At 45.4% G+C, this 14971-nt stretch overlaps 1 protein-coding gene across 2 annotated transcripts in view; it reads right to left on the bottom strand.

Annotated features, from left to right (window-relative positions):
* Nucleotides 1-10420: 10420 nt before the first annotated feature.
* Nucleotides 10421-14971, bottom strand: part of LRRN2 (leucine rich repeat neuronal 2) — a 160027-nt gene continuing 155476 nt past the window's right edge. For both annotated transcript variants that reach the window (XM_083745704.1, XM_083745705.1), the window contains exon 2: nt 10421-13941. In XM_083745704.1, the coding sequence (XP_083601830.1) occupies nt 11517-13667 (2151 nt within the window). In that variant the 5' untranslated portion in view covers nt 13668-13941 and the 3' untranslated portion in view covers nt 10421-11516. The remainder of the gene's footprint in view (nt 13942-14971) is intronic.

Genomic DNA, 14971 nt, shown 5'->3' with positions numbered 1-14971 from the left:
AAACAACGCATTATATGCAGTCACATATATATTTCTCTCTGACTTTTTCTTTATTTTGCCAGAAGCAGATTCCCGTGGAAGATGTGGCAGCCTAACTCTTCCCCTCCCATCTCTTTTTCTGTTCAGCCTCTCCCCCCCAGCTGCTTTTCATCCTGTGTGGGGGGGAAACGTACCAGTATCTTTCTCATCACGGGGTCCAAAGCTGTGTGGGGAGAAGCTTTTGATTGGGAAAATAGTATGAAAGCCACTTGCCCCCCAACACCAGGACTTCATGGAAACTCACAGCCTCTTGTCTTTTCAAGAAAACAGAGGAAGATGCAGGTGTCTGTGTGGCTACTTCAGTGCATTGCAGATGTGGACAAAAGCTCTGACCATACTGAATTTCCAGTTCCATCAGCCCATGGCAAGGAAATATTGAGCCACGTGCTGAATTCAGCCCAGAACTGGAGTTTGACATATTGTTGTACATGCTGCAGTATTTATGTTTGCAATATGCAAAACACAGATCCAGATTGAACAGAAGAGAATGGATATGCGTGCCTCACTATATGAGCCGATACAGCTGGACCGGTTTCCCACAGCTCTCATGCGCCGGCTCGGAAAACAGGTTCTAGGACTTACCATGGTGTGCAGATAACTTGCAATGAAGTGTGTTTTATTGTTCAGAAGCTGTGTATAATGCACCCATAGATCCATGATTGTAACTCCAGGTGATGGTTGTGATTGTGTGATAGAATTTCACTTGACCTTTGTAATCATATGGCTAAGTTCACAATCCTGAACGGAGTGCGATCCCCCCCCCCGGGTGTAATAACAATCACAATCATTCATTTACAGTGGTACCTCGGGTTAAAGACGCTTCAGGTTAAAGACGCTTCAGGTTACAGACTCCGCTAACCCAGAAATAGTACCTCAGGTTAAGAACTTTGCTTCAGGATGAGAACAGAAATCATGCGCCGGCGGCGCGGTGGCAGCAGGAGGCCCCATTAGCTAAAGTGGTGCTTCAGGTTAAGAACAGTTTCATGTTAAGAACGGGCCTCCGGAACGAATTAAGTACTTAACCCGAGGTACCACTGTACCTCCATGGATAACAGTCTGAAACCTATCACACCACCAGTTTCAGCATTGCAGCTCAATTTTCATATGAGTGTACTTTTGGTATGTTGTGACAGTGCCGAATCTGTTTCATATACATGGGATGTGCCAGTGGTTCTCCAAACTGTGGCCCATGGTTCCCTTTCAGGCAACTTTCCTCCCAGATTATGATGAAACAATAAAAGTCCCAAGGCCCTCGTTGCTTCATATCAGAAGAAACGGCTATAAACAAGGACTGTTGTAATGGAAGGATCCATCTGAGATTTACTTCTACTACATTTTAGTTCTGCTTCTGCACTGGTTAGGCTTTTAGGGTTGTTATGAAATGGTTTAAAATAATGGTTTAAAATGGTTTTATATTGTACTTGGACTTGGATTTGTCATTTATATATGTGAGCTGCTTTGTGGAGCATGGTTTCCAAAAAGCAGATTATAAATCCTATAAATGAATAAACATGCAAGTGAGTAGGCTGAAAAGCATTTCCATAGGAAAGGGCAATGAATTAAAAGCCCTCTCCTCCTGGACTCCAGTGCTGCTGAACCAGGGTTCTAAGAAAGCGGAAGGTGGCATAGCTGTTTGAAGTCACTCATGATCAAATATCCCTGTGGCACAAAAATATGCAGGAATCTGCTACCTAGACACATTTTCCTTTCCCTTCACTTCCTGCTCTGTACAACTGCACCAGAATGAAGAAGGCCTTAATTTTGAGTTCTTTCCCATGTAGCAGCCCTAATGGCAGAAAATGTATCTTGCAAAGACCAATCAATTGGAGCTCTGTGACAGCACTAGGAGGTCTCCTAAGAACTCTCAGAACCTGTGCCAAACATCATTTCCAAGATTCATGACTGTTTAGAGTGGTATGATACTGCTTTAAATGCATAGTGCAGATGGGGCCAAAGACAGGGTGTGAGTGGGGACACCCAGGTTAAAATCCCCTACTCAACCACAAAGCTCACTGGGGTTATCTTAGGCCAGTCACTATCTCTCCTCAGGATTGTTGTGAGGATAACATGGAGGGAGATCCATGAATAACGTCTCCTTGCAGGAAGGATGGGGTACATTTGTCGTAAGCTTAATAAGAACATTTTTTAAACGTTCATTAACTTTTATAATGCACACCTTTCTTGAATAAATAAAAACAGTCTCACGTTACCCATTGTCCTACTGACACACTTTCCCCAGGGTGATGATAAGCATGGTTAGGGCAATAGCTCATTTGGAAATGGTCTAATCTGAGTCAGGGGATGTTTTGGATAAGCAGAGATGTGTTGAGATGTGTTGGTGGGGCTTGATATGCTGGTCCCTTTTGAGTGGCACCAGCTAGAAACGTTCCTATTCTAAAAACAAGCAATGGATGCACTGCCCCGCCTTGAGCACTGATTTGTTCCAGTTATGCATTTTCTTTAAAAGAGGCTTTTAAAATTGAAATTACGAACTGTAATTTCTATTTTAATGCGTGACACACACACACACACACACACACACACACACACACACACCTCTGAACTGGAACAAACCAGTGCTCAAATGGGGCAGTATGCCCATTGGCTCCTACTCTGGCTACAACCCTCGTGGGCATCAATTGTGCTGGCATCCTCTAGCACCATCACTTACTGGATCTGTCCAGCCAGTGGCAGGCTTCTGAAAAGAACATAAAGCAAAGGGAGAGAGGCTAGCTTAGAGAGAGCCATTTTGTTTCATTCTCGTGAGACAACATCTGGAAGTGACTTATGCCTGGCAGTCAAAAATATACCCCCTGTGGAGCCGCACAACTGCTCCATTCACAGGATTCAGCCACGAGCTACACAGTGGCCCATAAGTCCCAATAAGCAGGGCCTATAAAATTTTGCAGCCATTATAATTCACAGTGCACAGTTCATCCTCTGACTATTCCCTCCTGATTAGTGATGTTATCATGGTGCCACCTTCAAGGTAGTGATTCATGGAGGCAAGGCTAGGCTGACTTTAATAGGAGCTTCACTGATTTGTGGCTTCTTCTGCCTCTCTGGTGCATGGGCGAGCCTGTGAGCCACTTCAGACAAATACCAAAGGGCCATATGGAAGTGGAAGGGATCCAGAGAAGTTCCTTTTGCCTTTGTCTGATGTGACTTAGGAACCTATAGAGCTGCCTTATTCCAGATTAGGCTATTTCTGTCTGGTGTTCTTGCTTTCTAACATTCAGCCACTGGGATTGTGGCAGTTTATCTGCAGCTTATCTACACATGCATGTTAAGAGAAACCTCAGATAGTTTGTTTTTTTAATCTGCCCTCAAGGATGGAATAGCTGAGCTTGCAAATTTTTGTTTCTGTACTGCATTGGAAAAAACACACACCCAATGCTTTGAAGATGCTCTGTCAGATCTTCCAAGTGTCTCTACTTTCCAGGGACAGTCCCAGATTTTCAAAAGCCGTTCCTGCTTCTGATTTGATCCTGGAATGTCCTGCTTTTCCTTAGGATGTCTCTATTTTCATCAGAGAAATGTTGGAGGCTATGGAGTTCTCCAACCCTCGAGCCATCTGAAAGGAAGTTTTAAAAATGTTTAATGTTTTATTACGTTTTTATATATGTTGGAAGCCACTGAGAGTAGCTGGGGCAACCCAGTCAGATGGGCAAGATATAAATAGTAAAATTATTATGGAATAGGATGTCCCTATTTTTATTGGAGAAATGTTGGAGGGTATGATATGTGTCTGTGGAGCTATTACAAGCTGCTTTCCTCCATTGCTTGCTATTTGATATGTGCATGGGGGCTGTGACTCCAGGAAATATTACTGGTCCATCTGTCAGCATCTAAGAGCCCAGCCCCTGCCTGGTATGCCCACTCCACTGTGGCTGGAGTGGGAAACCTGTGACTCTCTGGATAATGCTATGTTGTCTGGGGCTGACGGGAGTCCAAAACATCTAGTGGGCACCAGGTTGGGGAAGGCTAGTCTAAAAGAGCAAGAGTATTTAAAGCTAATGCAGTGGCAGAGCTTGGGTTGCTTTCTTCCTAGAGAAGGGAGGCCAATTCATTATTTTCATTAGGTCTTAGCCCAGAGGCTGCCTGTCTAACTGTGTCTGAAGTCCTATACTCAGGAAATGTTTCCAAGGCTATGCTACTTTGCTCCAACCCAGCTGCACAGCTGGGCATCTTTTCTAATTTTTGTGTTGATGCTTCAACAATAGCTTATTATGATGACCGTCCTTGCATTGAACCAGATGCTTGTCTTTTACCATTAGGCAGCTTCTCTCTTGTCTGAGTCATTCAGGGGGTGGGGGAAGCACTGCTCTCTTTGGAAGGAGAATAGCTAAAGAGAGGAAAAGGAAACTATTTTACAATTGATATTGGCCTCACAATCCAGGGTAATACCAGCAGTTAGCTTTGTCAGATTAGAAAGGTGCATGTTGAAAGGGCAACACAAAATGTCATGTAATACAGTTCTGCGCTTCCCTGCCAGGGATTCATTGGTGTTGAGCATCCGGCCTTGCACCAAATATGTGTTTTCTCAAGGTGGGTTCTTCTGATGGCCATTTCCACCTTGCCATAGGTTCAGGTCCCCACAGAACTGGGTTGTCTGAAAGAATCCAAATAGTGATGGGTGCTGTGGCCAGGCCACTATGCTTTGCCATCATATATTGGACATGTGTGAGCAGTCCAGTTCCTTAGGGTCCTTAAATCAAGACTCTGCCATAGCAGCATAGGGAGCTGCCTTATACCGAGTCAGACCATTGGTCCATCTAGCTCAGTATTGGTCTATCAAGCTCAGTCTCCACTGACTGATAGTAGCTCTCTAGGATTTCTGGCAGGAATCTTTCCCCAACTATACCTGGAGATGCTGGGGATTTAACCTGGGATGGTTTTCTTGCAAACAGATGCTCTGCCACTGAGCCACCGTCCATGTATTAGGTTTCTATCCTGAGTAATGTTGAGGATAGTCATTGCCTTATTGACTATACAGTGGTACCTCGGGTTACATACGCTTCAGGTTACATACGCTTCAGGTTACAGACTCCGCTAACCCAGAAATAGTGCTTCAGGTTAAGAACTTTGCTTCAGGATGAGAACAGAAATCGTGCTCCAGCGGCGCAGCAGCAGCAGGAGGCCCCATTAGCTAAAGCGTTACTTCAGGTTAAGAACAGTTTCAGATTAGGAAAAGACCTCTGGAACGAATTAAGTACTTAACCTGAGGTACCACTGTAGTTCCAACTATTTCAATTTTTTCTTTTATGCTCCTATGACAGTAGCCTTGTGGCAGCTCTACCCCATTAGGTTTAATTCAGCTGAGCTCAGTTCACCCTGACCAACCATTATTATGCAAGAAACAGACTCAGATAATGATAATGAACATTATTGTTAATAGCGGGATTTGTAGACAAGCACTCTCATTCCTTGCACCAAAATTAGACCACAGCTAGAAAACTGCCCCAAGTGTTGATGTTCTCAGTGCATTTCCCTCACTGTTTGCACAGCTAGCATGTAGCTAGATTAAAATATGTAGACCAAGGATAGGCAACCTAAGGCCCATGGGAGGCATGTGGTCCAATCGCCTTCTCAGTCTGGCCCATGGACGGTCCAGGAAACGGGTTAGGGGGCGCAAATCCACGGGTTAGGGGGCGCAAATTACTTGCCTTGCCCCAGGTGCTGACAACCCACGCTACGCCACTGCATCTCTGGGTTATTTGTGGGGCCTGCCTGGTGCTTTTAGAATGTGTGCTTTTATTTAAAATGCATCTCTGGGTTATTTGTGGGGTATAGGAATTCATTCATTGCCCCCCTCAAATATAGTGCAGCCCACCACATGGTCTGAGGGACAGTGGACCGGCCCACGGCTGAAAAAGGTTGCTGACCCTTGCTGATTAGATGTAGACTATCCAAACAAATGGATAAAAAGGAGGACCTCAATGCCAGGTGAATGTCAAATATCTTGTCTTGTCAAATATCAAAGGCTACTTTCTCTGTTGACATTCCCAAGCTTGCTAAACATTATGAAGATCCTCCTGGCTGATTGAAGTGTGTGTGTATAAAATGAAGTATAAAATGCTGAATAAGTATAAAATGGTGAATAATATATTTCACCAGTTCTGGAGGGAACAGCTTTTGACTGAAAGCAAAAGTCAAACAACTGACGTACAGATTAAGTTGCTTACATCAATATTGTACATGCAATAGTGACCAGAACTATCCTGTTTTCTTCCTGAGCTTGTCAAAATTAGAGTTTTTCAGAGAGGATTGTGTTCATTTTCCTTCTTGGGGTGGGCAGGCTGCTCAGAGTGGAGAGAGACTCATCTCACTTGGCAGAGGAAAGTGGAATGCTCGCCCACAGGAGGTGGTGGACTCTCCTTCCTTGGAAGCTTTTAAGCAGAAGTTGGATGGCCATCTGTTACAGATGCTTTCATTGAGATTCCTGCATTTCAGGGGGTTGGAATACATGACCCTCAGAGTCCCTTCCAACTCTACAATTCTGTGAATTTGTTGAACACCCCACCTGTGCAATCTGTGTCTATAGAAGACATTGCTATTGTTAAGGCGTTTTTGCTGAGTCAGCTGTGTCCCACAGTTTTGGAACTTCTCCCTGATTTGCTGTCTATGGCATTGCCGGAGGTAACAAGCAAACCCAGATTTGTGTTTGGCCTGCCTGGCCTCGCCAGGATGTAGAGACAGCCAGGCCAGTGCTAGATATTGCGGCTCTGTGCTGCTGTTTTGTTAACATATGCTTTGTGGTTTTATTTTAGGACTTCATTGTAAATTGTACCTGTTTTAATTGGGATGCTTTTGTAACCAGCCCTGGGTTTAAATAAGCAAACAAAAAACCAAAACAAATCAAGAATCCCACCCCAACAAACCAAAGGAAACAGTGTTTTTTCTGCTCAAACATGACACACTGTTGTCAAAGACTTGGCACCAGATTTTAGAATTGTATGGCTTGGGGAATAGAGTAGTAAGTTGCCTAAATGGGGAAATGCAGATTCCCCCCACATATGCCCCTGAGTAAGTAAATTTGAAAGGGTACTGTAGATCAAAGAAGCCTTGCTTCATGACAGCAGTCCTCATTTAGGAAGTTACTTAAGCATGCATTTAATTTAAACATGGGAATTAGGCCCCATTTACTCAATGGAGCTAAAGCACATGATTAAAGTTAAACAGAAGATTAAGTGCTGTGCTCAGTGACACCATGGCTGCCAAGAGCAAGTGTTTAAAAGCCATCAAGAAGGCCCCTAAAACCAGGAGCTTGAAGGATTAAACTGTATCCTCCTTGCTTCTGCTGTCAAGAAAATGTCTCCTAGGAGGTGCCCAGCTTAATACAGTTGTGTTTTATAGGGGAAGACCCAAAAAGAAGAGGCTTGCATTTTGCCAGATGAGGCAAACTTGCAGCCAGCATCGGACTTTAAGGCTAATCCCTTTCTTACTTAGAAAAATAAATTCCAGTGTTAGCCTTTTCACACTCATCGTGTTTTATTAAGCACTGCTGTGATCATTTTAGGGAAACTGGCCAAGAGCTGAGCTAACAATTCAAGTGTGGTCTGTTCCAAGACGAAGTTCTATATATTGGACATGAAGAAGGCAGCAGGGGGAGTTTTGAAATGTAGCTGTTTTTAATGAATTGTGTTATATATTTTATATGTTTTATTTGTCAGCTGCCTCAAGAGGGGTTTCCTCCCTTCCGTGAAAGGTGTTGTAAAAACTTTAAATGAATGAATGAATGAATGAATGAATCTTGTCCTGGGAAGATTCAGGTGACCTGGGATGAAAGGTTAAAAGTTCTCATGGGAAGCAGGTCACCTACAGTGTCCAGCCAGAGTCAAATTACACCATGGCATGAGGATTGGGAGTGGTAAATAATACTGGAAAATGGAATATCATCTCCCCTCCATGAGACTGCAGGCAACCCCCTCTTGAGCTAATAGGTACCACATGCAGAAGTGAATCTCACATTACTGGCAGATTGCTAAGGCTGGGACTGCATCTGTCCCATGCCCTTTTAATTTTTAATGACAGCCTTTCCATTGTACACCTTGAGCAACACTGAGTTATTTGCTGTTGTTACCTGCAGCGGGCTTGCTGTAAGTCGTAAGGGAAACGTGTTGGTTTTCCCTTTTCTCTCTGATCAACTCAAGGGCCAAGGCCTCCCTCCTGCTAAAGGGAGTTGGCACCGTTGTGTTTACAGCACTCTGGCATCTTGTATGCACTGCTCCCTAGGCTTTTTAAAGCTTGCTAATGCAGCATATTCTGCATTAGATGATTACTGCTGAAAAGTGACTGGAATTTCCCCACCAGCACTTCAGTTCTTAATTGATGAACCCAACCTTGGGTTGTAAAAAGTAAGGAGTGGGACTTTTAATCCCTGGAGGGATGGGCTTTTGCACAGGAAAGCCCTAGGCAACTTTCCTCTGCAAAGCTCTGCCTATGCCCTTGATCCTATGCTGTTGAACTCTTGACATCAGATCTGCTGAATCCCCTTTGCTGTTCCAGATTTTTGACCCCTGCTCCCCCAGCATACACACCAATTTACCATCTTCTAGGCCACGGGCAGCTCACAGAGTATCCTATGGCTATTACTGGACTCCAGGTTCCATTGGTCCCAGCCAGCATGGCCAATGGTCAGGGATAATGAGAGATACAGTCCAACAACATTTGGAAGTCACCACATTGTCTCTTCCTGTCCTAAACCTAGCCCAGCTCTGTAAAAGAAAAAATGGCAATCTATCTTCCCCCTTTCCCCTTCTTTGCAATTCCTGATTCGGTCCTCTATTAAGAGAGGTGCAAAGTCATTCTCATGTCTGTTTATTTGACCATTGTTGGCTTACTGATAGGGGCTCATTCATACATGTCTGGAAGTTAAGCAAAGGGCTGGACATGTTTTCAGAACTCAGAAATTTCAGACCAATTTATTGGGAGGAAGGTGAGTGTAGCTAGTAGTTCTTGTTCATAGGTGTGTCTAGAGGGCTAGGATGCAGTTGTGTATGGCTTCTGGTCCCTGGCATTGTAACTCATGTTGAGGAACCAGTGATCCACATTGCTGACAGGGATTGGAGAACAATGGACCAGCCCTTTCTGATGGATGGGCATTCTGGATGGATGTGACCTACCAAATACAGCCAGATCACCAGGCTGAAGGCCCCACCTCCAGGAGAGGAAATTTTGGATATATTTCATCTAGAAGAAACAGCCCTTGGGCCCCAGGTTCACCATATCTCATGGCAACTCCAAGAAAGAAGAAAATGGTGCTACTCTAGAATAGCTGCGCAAGGAAGGTTCTGCATAATATACATACCCCATGTCATATTGGAGAGAGTTCCTTGCCACTGTAGGCCCACTTAGTGAGAAGGTTGGGTGTCCATGGAAGATTGCCTTAAGTTGTTCACTGCAAGCAGCAAAAAGAGTACGTCCAGACTCGCTTCCTACTGTGGGTGTGGGAATATCCCAAGGCAGGAAAGAGGAACCTCTCCAGACATTGTTGGACTCCAACTCTACTTATCCATTTGCACTGGCCACGCTGGCTAGAGCTGATGGGAGTTGGAGTCCAACCACCTATGGAGGTTCACAGATTCTCCATCCCTGTCTGAAGGGATTGATACCTTCTTATTGTGCCGTGGAAAGCAAGGGAAGCTGCTGCTTAGAAGTGCCGTATGATGAACACTGTGCCCGGGGTCAGTCCCATTGTGCTGTTGGTATCTGGGACTAAGGACTAACCTCCTCTCCCTCACCAGGGCCACTCATTCTGCTCCTGGTCTTAGTTGGACTATTGCCAGCTGAGAGAGCCCTGTTAGCTATCCTGCCAATTATCATCTAGGCCAGAGGGAGTTGCACTCTATACTTTTATTATTATGCAACTGTTCACCAAATTGTTGGTTATGCAGAGATCTAGTGGATGCATTTGTCATGCTTGACTGTGTGCCAGCTGGAAAAGTGGGATACAAATAAAGTGACTGTTAGATCATATCAGACGGCTGCATGATCCTTTTCGTCGGGGATGGGGATCTTGTGCTCTTCCAGCTGTTGCTGGATTATACATCCCATCATTCATGACTATTAGTCATGATGATTGGGGCCAGTGGGAGTTGCAGTCCAACAGCATCCAGAGTCACTTGCAGCAGTGGAGCCAATCTAGTGCTCCTGCTGGTGTGTTTGCACTGCACCAACCTTGCCCTTCTTCCTCCCGATAAGCTGCAGCAGCACCAGTGATGGGAAGTCAGGTAAATGCTGATGCCCCATCAATCACTACTGACAATGGTTCTTCTGTAGAACAGTTTCTTCCTAGGTGTTGCACCCCCTAACCCACTGCTGCATTTTATTTTGCTCAACTAGGAAGAGATTTGGGGAAAGCACGCTGCCCACTGGTATGTTTCATTTGCAATTTTAATTGGCTTATCAGAGACAAAGAGGTGATGACAGAGTTAGAAAATGAAACATTTATCCTCTCCCCTTTTCCTCAACCCCTCACCCACTCCACTTGCTTTTGTCTCCTGGGATATTTTGAGCTATGCAGCGTGGAGATCAGCCACTTCAAAACGAAGAGATTCTTATTCTTTGAAACCTCTCTTACATCAAAGATTATCCCCCCATAGCCTCCCCTCCCCACTGCCCACCCCCTAGCTGAAGCAATGCTGACCTAGCATAAAGCCTTCTAGCTATGGTAGATTGGTATACAAAGGATTTTTTTCTTTTCTTTTCTTTTTCTTACAAAAAACAGAAAAGCAGGAATTTCTTCACCCTCCCTCTTCCTCTTTTTTTTTAAACATTATTCACAAAAGTTTACAAAATAGCCTTGAAATTAAGCTCCAATCCACTTTTGAGATCCAATCCATTTTTGCTAACTGATGTTGCTAATAGATTCAAGGATGCATTCATTGTTCTGAGGACCATTATTGTTCCTTGTGATCTCATAGCCCCATAAGTTTGCCTTTCCTCCACATTCACCTTCCCTAAGGTGGTCCCCAGGAGGCAACCCATGCAGCCTACAAGAAGAGGCTCGGTGGATTTGGTTCAAGATTAGATTCTCGATGGGCAATACACATGTACACATAAGGGAAAAGCCTCTTTTTTGTATCTCCAAGGGAGCAGCAATTTGCTGAACAAAACGTACATTGGTAGCAGGCTGCCAGGGGATCCACAGGCAGCCTATAAAGGGATGGTGAGATGTCAAGCTTGGTGCTTCCAAGCTCATGCTGTTTGCTCTCTGGGCACTGACTTTCTTTGCTGGAACTTTCCCTCCATAAACAATGGATTGTTCATCTTGGTATAAAGGAACATTGGTTTGGCCAAACTGGTGATTTTTGTTGGGTAAGGGGACATCCAAAGGGGACTTTTTGTTGTCTTCATCCTCCATGCTTATTGTTTTCATGGTTGAGCTTTCCCCCCCATTTATATTTGGTAATTTTTTTTAATCCACCAGAACTTCTTGCCCACCCTCTCTGGGGGGAAAAAGCTCCCAGAATCCTTCAGGAGTCTAGTGGTGTTGCTTGAACCTCCATGGCTAGGAGTGTCTCACTTTTCCTTGCTTGATCCCAGTGTTTGATATAAGTCGGATACACAACACGCACTGAAGAGGAACCTGACTTCCATGGCATGCAGGCCCCGTGGCTCCCAGGCTGTGGCTTGAGAGCACCCAAACCATAGTTGCCTATAAGGCTAATAAGCAGCAACAAAACGCAAAGAGACAGCACCAGTAGGGCACTCTGCCTGTTTTCCAGGTACTGGTATTGCGCCTCTTTAGTCCTAGCATTGACACAGGACACCTTGCTCTGCAAGGCTACGAAGGCGACATGAAGGCAGGCCCAGTATTCTGTGCTGTGGTGTAGCCGTGTGATGTTGTACATGTGGGTGCCTGTTGGGAGACGGGCCACACTCATCATGTCCAGGCTGGGGTTGAAGCTGGACCATGTGAGGTTGGAAGAAATGGTATTGAGATGAGGTTTCCAAGCAACCAAGATGTGGTAGGCCTGGACGTCCTTCACCAGCAGCTCTAGAGTATCCTCGCTGAAGGGGAAAGAACTGTTGACCATCAAGCTGATGCTTCTTGTATCGGCACCAATGAGATTTTGAGCCATGCATGTGTACAGCCCAGCTTCTTGTGCTGTAACCTTGTGGATCTCTATTGTCCCTTCGGGGTACACTTTATACTTTCCATCTTCAGAGTAGGGCATTAGCTTGAGACCTGATGGTGTGACCCAGTAGATCTCTGGCTCTGGTTCTGCCAGAGCCCTGCAGTGAAGAGACACATCCTCACCATCTGCCACCTCCAAATGGGAAGGAAAGCTTTTGTCGGAGATGAGGGGCAAGCACCTGTCAGTCATTTCCCTGAAAGGGACGTCACGGATGTGCTTCCTCTTTAGGTCTGGTGGCTCAGCACATAATGTGGATTGAGGCTCGATGAAGCGGATGCGGTTCTCTGTACTGTTGACCCAGCGGATGACGCAGTCACAGCGGATGGGGTTGCTATGGATACTGATCTCCTGCAGATTGGGGAGGGACTCCAGTGTCTGCTTATGCAAGGCACTTAGGGCATTGTTGTTGAGCATGAGGGTCTCCATCTGGGGGAGGTGGTGGAAAGCACTCGGGTGAATGTAGGATAGTTTAGGGTTATTGGTCACATCCAGCTTGGTCAGTTCAGGCAGGTTGATCAAGGCAAACTTGTCAATGGAAACCAGTTCCTCCATGTTGTTGAGTCCCAGTTCCTTGAGGTGTAGCATGTTTGTGAAGTCACTCTGCTTAATCCTCTGAAGCGGGTTTTTGTTCAGATCCAGGAACTTGAGACCAGGGACTTGCTGCAGCGCCCGTTTGGGGACATTGACCAGCTTGTTGTCATAGAAAGAAAGGCTCTCCAGACTTTTCAGGCCTACTAGTGCATAATCTGAAATCTCCTTCAGGTTCATTCCAGCCAGAACCAAACTCCTCAGATTGGATAGGGCCCTGAAGTTCATATCCAAAATGGCATCCACTTTGTTGCCTCCAATCATGAGGATCTCCAAACTGGGCAACACTTGGAACCAGCGGCTATCAACTGCCCTCAGGAAGTTGGAGTTGAGGTGGAGCCGAAGGAGACTTCCAAGGCCTGAGAAGGCTTGGGGTGAAATCCTACGTATTTGATTGTGGTTAAGATAAAGCTCCTGGAGGTTTGACAGGCCCGGGAAGCTGTTGTCAGGCAGTTCAGCCAGCTGGTTCTCTTCCAGGTGAAGGCTCAGCAACTGGGGCACATTCTTCAGGCCGAAGTCCAAAACGTCTGAGAAGCTGTTCTGTGACAAATCTAGCTCTGTCAGGTTTTTCAGATAGTCCAGCTCGCTCTGCTCGACCTTGGCAATATTGTTACTTTGCAAGAGAAGAATCTGCGTCCCCTCTGGCAAGCTTTCAGGCACTGTGGAGATAAACAAATCATTACAGTCAACTGTGGCTGCTTCCCTGTACACAGACCTGGGCGTGTACCATGGCCTGATCTGGCAGACACATTGCAGTGGGCATTTGACCTTCCAGGGCACAACAGGGATTGCAGTGGTGGTTGCCATACAGATGAGAAGCAAGTTCAGTTGGAAGTGTCTCATTTTCAACTGGCAAGTCCAACTTCCATGCAAGGTGTAAGCTTTTACAGGACACATTTGGAACTCAACATAAGCAAAAACAAAACCCAGAAACGGGAACAAGCAGACAGCAAAAATCCACTGCCCTGCCACCCCTGGAAGCTTCCACAGAAGTTGTTGTTCCTGAGGGAGGGTGCTGTGTTAGGGGTAGGAGGCTTCCTCAGCTAAAGAGGTCATCCTAATGGGCCTTGTGGTCCTTCTTTTTCTAATCAGAGCTTCTCCTTTTCCTCCTCCATAAGTGGTTCATTTTTTCTCTGGCTTGCATCGTTCAGACTTCTTCTTAAGGCTGCACCTGAAAGAGATAAACGAAAAAACTTTGTGTAAGAAACGAAATTCACAAGCTAGCAACACACAGGAGTCAAAGCTTAGCATGCCATTGTGGAGATTTCATACAGAGCTGCTGCAAGTGTGGCAGAGGCAGTGTTTCAGAACTGTGTGTGTTCTGCATGTGTCCATCATGGGTTGACATTCTGTGAAAATTGACCAAAAAGGCCTCATGGCATGCTAACAGCTTTCCATATTGTGTTTTAATGTTTGCCTGTTTCCTCTTCCCACCCATGATCCACTGCCTACAGCCAAGTCTTATGATACTACTGCATTTGTGCCCGTCCTTTGGACAGAGAACAATGCCTACAGGATTTACACCAGGCATTCTTAAAATCCAGTACTCAACCAGGGAATTGTGTGTGTGTGCTGGAGGGGTGGGGGCGGGCAGCAGCAGATTGACAGGGCTTGGAGGGTAGTTCGCCCAGGAGTCACTGACTGTGGAAGACAGGCCCAGCACAGAAAGTTAGAGGGCACCACTTGTCACCTGCATTTCTTAGCTCTCCAGTGTATCTTCAGTTCATTTGGGGAGATGATCTTTCCCCCTCATGGCCATTTGGAGGTGGGCCTGCTCTTCTTTATGAATAGTCCCCCTAGTCTGAAGTGGCTACTCACCACATACTGGTGGGCTACAGCAGAAACATAAAACCCTGCAACAAACTAGTGTGCTAACTCTGTCACCTTGTCTACCCAGGTAGGACTATATAGATACTTTACAATATGAGTCCTAGCAAGAGTTTGTCCCCTTGATCATCTTCCAATGTGGCATACACCATCAGCTGCCAATAGCACTCCTGTAACATTTACAGATGTCAAAATGGTTATCTGCTGTGGAAGAGGATAAATTGGTCATCAAAAATGTAACTCTAAAAAACAACAGGAGTCCATTTCAGTCCATCAAGGCACTCTATAGCAAACTTTAAGGTTACAGTACTTTAAAAAGTGTTTCAAGAGGAAAAAAAAATGTTTTAAGAGGAAGTTGCCAGATGGGAATTCAG

The sequence above is a fragment of the Podarcis gaigeae genome (genome assembly GCF_964106915.1).
Source record: "Podarcis gaigeae genome assembly, chromosome: 6".
NCBI lineage: Eukaryota > Metazoa > Chordata > Lepidosauria > Squamata > Lacertidae > Podarcis > Podarcis gaigeae.
This window is presented reverse-complemented; position numbering and strand designations above follow the sequence as displayed.